Raw genomic sequence first — 10,562 nt, 5'->3', positions numbered from 1 at the left:
CGGTTTCAATAAAAATCGGTTTTAGCAACTGTATTTCCCTTAGAGATGTTCTTCTCTCTCCCACGCTATGTTGGTCTATAATATTGTATGTCGATGGTTCAGACTTAGTATTGACAGAGGTCAAAAATGTTTTTTGTCTGTGTGATCAGTCAAAACAAGTGACCATAAGATATAGAAAAAGTAATGTCTATAGTCTTTTACAAATACTCAAAAAGTGTTGATGCTTTCTGTAGTAAATCACAACCAACATCAAATAAACGTACATTAATATCAATAAATTCGTGTGTTAGAAGTATAATATAACATAAGATTGACTTGTTAGTTAGTTTCTTCATGTTTGAAGCTTGGCAAGGTTTTAGAAAGGACTCTACAAATGGTTGTGTTCCGTGGTCAAGAAAAACTTACAACCTGCATAATCAGCTGTCAGTGAGATACATCATCTGTCCTGTAAATAGAAAAGCTGGAATAATCATAACAAATTTTTAATGTGAATGTAAATAGTGCAATGATGAACTAATTTAAAATGTGACCTAGACGTATTCCTACGGTGGGTCAGAAGTGAAGTAGCTATGGGATAATAACCTATTGAGGATCGAGGATATCACTATGACTAAACTCCCTTGACACCACGCGGGGGAATCAAATGCAAGAACACAAGATTAAGTGAAAATGTCTGGCGACTTTCCTTTTACGACGAAGATAGTTAGCCCTTTGAAGTGCAATGAAAAACCATGGGATCTTTGGGTGAGCGAGATAGGGCACTTGTCGCCCCAGAGAGACAACGATGGCACATTCACGACCCCTGCGGCAGTGGACAGCAAGAGCTCGTCCTCCCGACGGGTACACGAGGCGCATCCTTACAAAGTGGCGGACAGAGGTCAAGCACGATATCGACGCGCTGGGCTCAACCGACTTAAGTACGAGAGTATGAGCCTTCACGGACTCTTCCCACAGATGGACAACTTAAATGCCGCTGTGTGTCATATGTGTGGTGTAATAGTGAAGTGCAGTGCTGCCTATAGACATTTACTTGAATCCCACAGTGGTTCTGAGCCTCTCCTTCCACCTCCACCTCCAACAGTAAAGCTAAAATCTGCTCTCAGTAGAAGTAGGCACAAAAAGGAACCTCCACCCACTTTTCCTGTAGATATTCATCCAGTGAAGATGGAGACATCCCCAGTGCATACAGCTGCTGCACCTAAATCTAGGCTAGTATTACCACAACCTGATTTACAGTACCTGGAAGAGGCTAGTACCTCATCGGCAATCACTGGTGAAGTTCAAGTCAGTGTTGAAAGTGGAGAGTTACCAGTTGTTAGTATACAGGATGATTTGCCACTTGGAGAAAACCTGACTGATGATATATTAGCAATAATGAATTCTGAAGGAATTCAAAGTGCAGATGATATTACCATTGCAGCTGATTGGAAGAATATAATTAAAGATATACATGACATAAACTTTCCTTCTGCTACTGATACTCTTCAATCACAAGACTTATATGGAGCAAGCTTAGACTCCTCTCTTAGTGGATATGCAATAGCAGATACAGATTTAGGAAACATAACATTTCAATCAAACTCATCGCCATTAATATCAAATGTTGTAGAAAGTAGTATACAAAATGCTCAAGCCTTAAAACCAACGCCGGCAACGTCAAAGACTAAAACACAACCACGTAAATCAAGTAAGTCAAAATTAAAACAACGAGAATATGATCCCAATAAACACTGTGGGGTTTTTTGTGTTGAAACCCTACAGCCCTGCACAAGATCTTTAACTTGTAAATCACATGCACTTTCACTGAGGCGAACTGTGGAAGGTCGGTCAAAATCATTTGACACACTTTTAGCAGAACATCGTGCATCTAAAGATGCAGCTGCTGCAGGTGTTGCATATACTCCTGCTCCAGTTGTGCATGCTCCAACTGCGCAACTATCACCTGCTGCACTACCTATGATGGCTACCATGCAGACCACAGACACTAATGTCAACCTCCCACCGCTCCTAGTCAATACTTCACTAGACCTTGGCTTTAACGGCTTAACAGCTGACCAGCAAGTCAATGACATTTATGCCAGTTGGCTTAATGTTGATGATCCCATTTTACCTGATACATCAAGCATCACATCTTTACTCAGTCAACCCATGCAATCTGATTCGTTTCTACTGCCAGATGATGCAGAATTACCATCAGATGCCTCACTACTTAATTTAACCTCACCCACCCAAACTACTCCATCTATTAGAGAAGAAAAGCCTGAGGGCTTTTCAAACTTAGCACACAATGATGTGTGCTGGTACTCATCAAGCCCACGGCCACTAGCTTTGTGCACTTTTAATGCATCACATGCTGGTAGTGCTGTCACATTAGGAAAAAAATTTGCTACTGTGAGAAGTAATATAAAATCATCACTAACACGCTCGACAAAGTCATTTGGTGTCACTAATAATTTCTTCAATCACAGTATGTCACTCTCAAAGACATTGCATATAAATAGTGCTAATAAAACTAACAAACCTGAGGTTCGGAAACTCATAGTGACGTGTAGTGCAAATAATGGACCTAAGGAAGTGCAGCAAACCTTAAGTGATTTGTTTGGAAGTGATGTAAGACATACTTTAAATGGTCATTTGAGTCATATGGATCGCAAGCCCCGTGCTGGATCCATAAAGACCTCTAAGAGGCCCTCGACAGCAGTGTTGGACTTGGGCTTCTCTATGGACCCATTACTTGCGGATGAGAAATGCTGAACAATATGAGCAATCACTGGTTGTGTAGTCACATAATAATTATTGTATATTTATTTTTTTGTAAATCAAATCGGACTCACAATTTAATGTTAAATTAATCACGAATTTTTGTCCCCAATGGAATTTAAAAGTAATGATAATATGAAATCTCATTTTTTTTTTGTTGAGAATGAAAATAACATTTGTATTGTTTTGTATATTATTTATAAGATTTTTAATTGGTATATTGACAATGTTGAAACATATACCTATGAATGGTTAAGAAATAGAAACATTGAAAAAAGTTGTATTTTTCAATATGACATAACTCATTGTTGATACTGGCAAGTGGCCTAGTAATAATGTTTAATGTGATGCAAATTTCCATGTAAAAATATAAATAATTATTAAATTAAGTTTATCCATAATAGTAAATTGCCTCCTTTCCAAAATACCTCAGTAAGCCAATTGTTTTAATTACTACCTTATGTAGAACACTTTCTCAGCATTGTGTTTTCTGAAAAAATACTGCTATTAGCTATTACCTCCCTGCTCTCCAAAATCATGGAGAGCATAATTAACCGCCAGCTCTTGGTATACCTAGGGAGTCACCAGTTGATCAACGAGCGACAGTACGGCTTTCGCCATGGTCGATCGCCAGGTGATCTTCTGGTATACCTAACACAGATAGGCGGCGGCAATCGAAAGCAAGGGGGAAGACCTGGCAGTTAGCCTGGATATAGCGAAAGCCTTTGATCGTGTATGGCACAAGGCGCTTCTCGCAAAACTTCCATCATTTGGGCTTCCCGAGAGCTTGTGCAGGTGGACCTCCAGCTTCCTCACTGGGCGCAGCATTCAGGTCGTTATCGACGGTCATTGCTCGAATCCCAAGCCTGTGAACGCTGGAGTGACACAAGGCTGTGTGCTATCTCCTACACTGTTTCTTCTGCATATCAATGATATGTTGGACACCTCCAACATACATTGCTATGCAGACGACAGCACGGGCGATGCCATATACACGGGCCATGCAGGTCTCTCTCGGGAAATCGTCAACCAGTGTCGGGAGAAACTTGTGTCTTCTATCGAGTCCTCTCTTGAGCAGGTAATGCGGAATGGGATAAATTGAACCTTGTCCAATTTAACCCCCAGAAGACTCAAGTTTGCGCGATTACCACAAAAATAACCTCATTTGTCGTATTACCGCTCTTCCACAACACTTCTCTTACAGCCTCGCCTAGTATCGGAATTCTGGGTCTCGATAGCGATTGCCAATTTTGCGGCTATCTGGAGAGCAAAGCCAAATTGGCTGCGAAGAAACTAGGCATCATATATAGAGCACGGCAATACTTCAAGCCGGCCCACATTCTAGCGCTCTACAAAGCGCAGGTCCGGCCACGTATGAAGTATTGCTGTCATCTCTGGTCTGGCACACCCCAATATCAGCTCGATCCATTTAACCGCGTGCAACGCAGAGCCGCTCGAATTGTCGGGGACCCGGAGCTTTGCAAACGGCTGGATCACTTGGCGTTGTGTAGAGACATCGCTTCATTGTGTGTCCTCTACCGCATTTATCATGGGGAGTGTTCCGAAGAGCTGTTTCACCTGATTCCTGCCGCCGAATTCCATCTTCGCACGACACGCCACAAGTTAGGATATCATCCCCACCATCTAGATGTGTGGCGGTCCTCCACAGTGCGGTTTTCAAGGATCTTTCTTCCACGTACTACAAAGCTGTGGAATGAACTTCCTTGTGCGGTGTTTTCGGGACGATACGTCATGGGTACGTTCAAAAAAAGTGCTCTTGTAATTCCTCTGGTGTTGCAAGATAATGTGGTGACCCGACACACCAGGTGACCCGTACGCTCGTTTGTCCTCATGTCGATATGTTCTCTTAAATTCATGGCGATACCTTTCCAATTCTTCTAGACAAATTTTCAAACGTTTTAAGGCATTTGAAAGATCGGTGGCTTTAGACTGAGGTGCTGTAGAGGCTGCATCGATTATTGGAGTTTACTCCTTATGAATCGATATTCATATAAGGCGCCCGGTATGAGAAAAATATGGAGACTAAAATCTGCTCATCAAAATTTAATAGTAAGGTTTTTCTCATTTAAATAAAAACAGACTTTGTCAGCTTACAAATATGAGAATAATTAGCATTGTATTTTCCTGTCGAGCACCTAGCGTTACTTTTGAAAATTATTTTATTTTCCAATAAGAAGTGTGGCTAATGAAGTTAGTTTCCTAAAGTTTATTAGATGGCGTTGAACCACAGATATCGCTTATCTTAGTTCAAATTAAAAACAAATAAAACTAGATTAAACGTCATCTAGTGTCACTTTCATAAACTATTTCGTATTTCCAAATCGAACGCTGAATCTTTCGAGTAATAACTTTTTTTTTGTATTGATATTGGTTGATATTATAACAGACACTAAACTAAAACTTAAATTACATAGAAATCGGAGGAAAACCCAGCGCTCAGATGACTTCCGGTCCTTTTCGGATATGAGAAGTTCATTAAACGTCGAGCTGTTGAGGTTAACAAAGCATATCTAATACGCGTAGAAAATAATATTAAATCTAATCCGATTGAATTCTGGAAGCACATAGCAAGTCTTCGTTCCATAGCAGATTTTGAGACAACGGTAAAGTTCCAGGGTGACAGTTTTACGGGAGCTGCAGCTGCTGATGCATTTGCCAGGATCTTTGCAAGTGTGTATTCTACTGATATTCCCCAACTAAATACAGCACAAGCCAATAATAATGACACTTCTCATAATAACAACTATGTAAATATACTTAAATTGACATTTCAGAATATTCTATATGGTATTAATAAATTAAAATCTTCCAGTTCTGTAGGAGCTGACAGATTACCATCTTTTCTCTTCAAGGATTTATAGACATGCATTGCCTCCCCTTTATCTCATATATTTAATTTATCTTTGCAAACAAGTTGCTATCCCCTCCAATGGAAAACAACGCTTGAAAGCTATCGACCCATAGCAATTCTATCTTCACCAGCTAAAATATTTGAAAATGTTCTACACAGACTAATTTATTTACGGGTAGCTAAACTTCTTAATAATGCTCAGCATGGTTTTAGATGCAGAAGGTCAGTAAATTCAAATTTGTTAACATTAACAGAATTTATATCAACACAATTAGATATACGATTACAAGTAGATGTGATTTACTTTGATTTTCGGAAGGCCTTCGGCAAAGTTAATAATGACATCCTGCTTGCTATACTTTGTGCTATAGACTTCTGTCCAAAGCTTCTTAATCTCTTGTCTGACTATCTCCGTGATCGGCAGCAGTTTATTAGACATGGAATTTATGAATCGAACCAGCTCTGGAGTGAATCAAGGCTCAATCCTAGGACCTTTATTATTTTTATTAATGGTTTAACTTACCTGAGATACCCAAATATGCACGGTGTCTCCTTTACGCGAATGACCTAACATTATATGCGAGCATCCAAAATGAGGCACAATGTGAGGCTATTCAGTCTGACATAGATGCTTTAATCACCTCGTAGAAGCCCGCCCTGATTGTGATCTATTTACTAATAGACTTGAGGTGTTGGTGCAGTTGCTGCTCCAACTTTGTGAGTCCTCGCATTATAGCGTCTAGCAATAGTATAATGTACTTAATTAATGTAATGGGTGTGGTAACCGTTTTACTCAAAATAAATAAATAAAGGTTTTCGATAGATGGCGCATGACCATAAGAAAAATCACTGTTAACTATGAAGTTATTTTATTTTTTAATATGTATTAATATCTCTATTTTTTTTAATTAATACGCTTTTATTAGCTTCTGCTGTATGTCTGTTTGTAACCGACTCCATTGATTTTGTTTAGTACCTGTTCAAAGACAATCGTTCTGGAGGAGTGAACGCCAGTCGTGCGTCGGAGCTGACACACACGCTTTTATATCTTGCAATGGAAAACCAATAACATGATAAAATTATAGTTTTCGATCTTCTTTTTGAGTGAAATTGCTATATTTCTATCATATGATTTGCAATTTAACAGAATTGTATTCGTTAGCGCTTTTTGGACTTCAAAAACCGAACTTTTAAAGCAAAAACGGTATCATAACGTCCTGCCCACCTCGTACTGTTTAATGTTTTTAATGTTATTAAACATAGAAAGCTCACTTTCTTTATTAGATATAAAACTTGTTAAAATATTCCATCCTTCGATACTCTGCCCTGAAAAATTATAAATCTGTTGAACTGTTTCAAAAAAATTTTGCATATGTCAATAAGCTCTCTCACTGCATCATTGAGTACTAGATTTAAATAAATAAAATACTCCCACAACGCATCGCGGCCGGCAAAGCATTTCTTGACACACCTGTTGTTGCGGATGTCCATGGGCGTTTGCCTCACCTCTCCATATCCCGTTTGCCCCCTCTCATATAAAAAAAATTATGAGCAGGACAGTGAACATATACGGCATTTAGCTCGACATCTTTTATGAGTTTTTTAACTCCTATTTAGAGGAATATTTTTGTCATTTATGGATTTAATAATTTGCCAACATTGTGCAACATTGCTAAGGTAGTTTGATCCTAACTTTAAAAAATATTTTTGAGCTCGCAGCCTCTTGGGCTGTGGCATTTTGCTAGCCTTGCCACCCTATTGTTTCGCCACTGCATCTAGTCACTCAGCAAAAATTACGAACAAACCAACAATGATATGAAAGGCTATATGTAGCCGTGACGTTGCAACTTCAGATTTCCACTTGTTTCGGTCTCTTCAGAATTCTTTAGGCAGTGTCAGGTTTAATATATAGAAGAGGACTGGCGAAACTACCTAGGTGTACGTCGCATTTTTTTGATCAGATGTCTTAAAATTTCTACAGCAAAGGGCAGCATCATGTCATACCTACAAGATGGTAGTAGGCAAGTCTTAAAACGAAATGGCTCATATAATACCTATTCCCCAATCTGTAATAAAGAAGAAATATTGTTAGAGTTGCCAAACAGCCCTGGAGAACCTCTGCGTTAACGGGCTTAGGGTTTAAGCAACAACCAATATGACAATCTGCAAGCTGCGTCCTGTGAGAAGAAGCGAGTGGAGGAAGCCATGTAAGTTGGTAGAAATGTCGGAATCTTGACGAATGGAGGTCCATTTCTCAGGGAAATAGTCCGATTGCTTATAAGTTGTAGTATTCGACTGCTCCATTGATTTTGCAATCTGGTGTCTATGTGTTGTTCATGATCTATTTCTTGTTACACGTGATATTTAGGAAGTGAAAGCAACTATAAAAAGCCACGGATTGCGGAGTGCTTGAGAGTAAGTAGCTTGGTTATAACTTACTAAGCATATCAGATCTCCTAAGATTAAACCTAATTGTGTACAAACTTCTGTCTTGCGTTGAAACATGAGATACTATAGATTTTTTGATATAGATAGATTTCTATTGTGATTATATACAACCCGTTCGAAAGTAGGTACTCAAGAGTACGAAGGAACGTGAGAAACTTGGTGGGCATAATTTTTATTAAATTCAATTTTTTTTTGAAAATAAGATATTAAATCACTTATTAAAGGTCAAAAACTACTACCCTTTCGAAAAAGTATGCCTCAGACCCGAGAAGAACAGAAGCAAGAAACTCAGCGGGTTTCTTTTCTACTTTTCATAAAAAATCTTTACAATATAAAATCATTATTTCGGACCTAAGTTATAAATAGCGCAAATAGCCCTGTTCTGCAGCAGAAAGATAATTTTAACATCGGCAGCATTGCCCTATATCAATATAGGTACTATAGGATATACCTAATACTATCAAAATAACTACGGTCAGTCGCGTCGTATCTATGTAGTTAATATAACTTTCTCCTCTTTTTTACCAAGTAGGTATATAATGCAGAACTAAGGCTGCAATTAAAGTGCTCCAAAGAGAATTTTGAACAATATGTAGTGCTCGACCGACGTTCAGCGCTGTCGTCAGTCGCGCGTTGCGCGTAGGTACCATACGCGCTGACAATGCTGCGTTTTGGGCTCAGCTGACAGCAAATATGATTGCGAAGAAAAATGAATTAAAATTTAACCCCTTTAATTAATCAAAACAAATCTTATAACTATATTTACAATACTACGACTACATAAAATTAAAACTATCATTACGTGGAAGCGTACCAAGAATACTGGCAGCATTACCCCGTTGGATAGCAAGGCTGATCCGTTGACCGAAATAGCTGCCAGCGCTTGGGTTTCCAGTAGCCTTATTGAGGCGCGAAGATAGTATTTTGAACATTCTCCGCGCCTCTGGGCCCCACGGGCCAAGTGTCTCGACACCAAACGGCACAAAGATGTATGACTCACTGAGACCAACATATTTGCGACGCTTGCTGTCTTCGGCAGTCGAAGCAGCAGCCCCAGCACCAACTGACGTAACATGGACATGAGAAGGAGCCAGAGTGTCGACGCAAGTAGCGTCCCACACCAGCGCCCTTCCCCGTGCCCAAGCCACCAGCGTCATTCCATCAGGACGCTTGCCATCGCGGCGGGTAATACCATTTGGCTCTAAAACAGCTGGTATATTAAGAGCGGCAAATGCCCTGCGGATGACTTCATTAATGCTGGCGTGACGACTGATACGGCCTGCCGATTTTAGGCAGGATAACCCGTGGCGTCCAAGAGCATCTACCTGAACGCCACATCTACATTGATGTGGTTCATTCAGTTTTATACCTAGCCGGAGTGATACGCATATTGACAATGTCATATTGTCAAGTAGCGTTCCAATCGGCGCAGAAGGCAAGGCTTGTAACCAAAAGCCCGACTCATTTTGTGTCACGGCCAAAAGACGAGCACGCTCTGTTATGTCAGTAGATGAGATCAATAGATCATCAAAGGCTGACTTACAAAGAAGTGCGTCCCATGCTTTTTGACACTTTAAATCGTCTGGAAAATTTTGAATGTTTGCAATATTTAGCCAAGCATTGTTAGCTTCGTTCAAATACACAATCTCTGAGTTACCTGATACATGATTTACAATTCTAGTAACCAAAGGCTGCGCACTATGAACTGAAGATAGAAATGCTGGTAAGGCAACGCCCGAAACTTTGCGAGTACCCAAACCACCAAACCGTATCGGTAAAGAGGCTTGAGACCATGCACGATCTGTAAACGCGCAATTCAAAACGGTTTCTAAAATATTTTTAAGTGAAATATCAATCAATACATATATATATCAATAAATACCCCTTTAATATGTGCGTTCTGCTTACTTACTCAAACCAATTATTATAGAACGCCTTATTGGTGGAGAAATTTGTACAGTATATTCGAAATTGCCTGAATAGCTAAGAATTTTTCTTTTAATTTTTGACGCACCTATTTATCACCTTAGCGCGACAGCGTACCGATGAGCTCGACCTTCGATCAATAATAGCAACCGTTGATCGAAGAGCTCGACCAACGATTCTCGTCAGCGTGTCTTAGCTCTACGCGCGTAGCAATTGATCTGCGCTGGACTGAATGCCCTCATATGTTTTCTCGCGTATATCGGTTCGGGAAAGTAGCAGCTGGTTATTGATTCTACAAAGGGGTCTGATAGGGAAGAAATTTCTTGCCTCTTTTTTTAAAATAAATGCCAGACGTTATACTTGTAGGTACTATTATATATTCTTTGTCGTAAGCGTGATGCGAGTGTTATTTTAACGAATTATCCGTTAGTGGAATTCGGCCGCTGGAATTAACCTGAACAGCTCTTCTGAGGACTCCCCATGCTAAATGAGGCAGAAGATGCAGTACCTTTCTTTATGGCCAATAGCGTTTGCATAGTTAATTTATGATTTTTTT

General features: G+C 39.7%; 1 protein-coding gene across 1 annotated transcript; it reads left to right on the top strand.

Moving 5' to 3' along the window:
• Nucleotides 1-212: 212 nt before the first annotated feature.
• Nucleotides 213-3,196, top strand: LOC126974176 (ataxin-7-like protein 1). The gene has a single exon (XM_050821613.1). The coding sequence runs from the start codon at nt 670-672 to the stop codon at nt 2,752-2,754; it is 2,085 nt and encodes a 694-aa protein (XP_050677570.1). The 5' UTR covers nt 213-669; the 3' UTR covers nt 2,755-3,196.
• The last annotated feature ends 7,366 nt before the right edge of the window (nt 3,197-10,562 follow it).

This window comes from Leptidea sinapis, chromosome 31, assembly GCF_905404315.1.
Source record: "Leptidea sinapis chromosome 31, ilLepSina1.1, whole genome shotgun sequence".
In the NCBI taxonomy this organism is placed as follows: domain Eukaryota; kingdom Metazoa; phylum Arthropoda; class Insecta; order Lepidoptera; family Pieridae; genus Leptidea; species Leptidea sinapis.
The sequence above is the reverse complement of the archived record's forward strand: the minus strand, read 5'-3'. Positions and strand labels throughout refer to the sequence as shown.

What these genes read in the sequence shown, in the direction of transcription:
- LOC126974176 (XM_050821613.1), top strand. Translation starts at nt 670, where the DNA reads ATGTCTGGCGACTTTCCTTTTACGACGAAGATAGTTAGCCCTTTGAAG.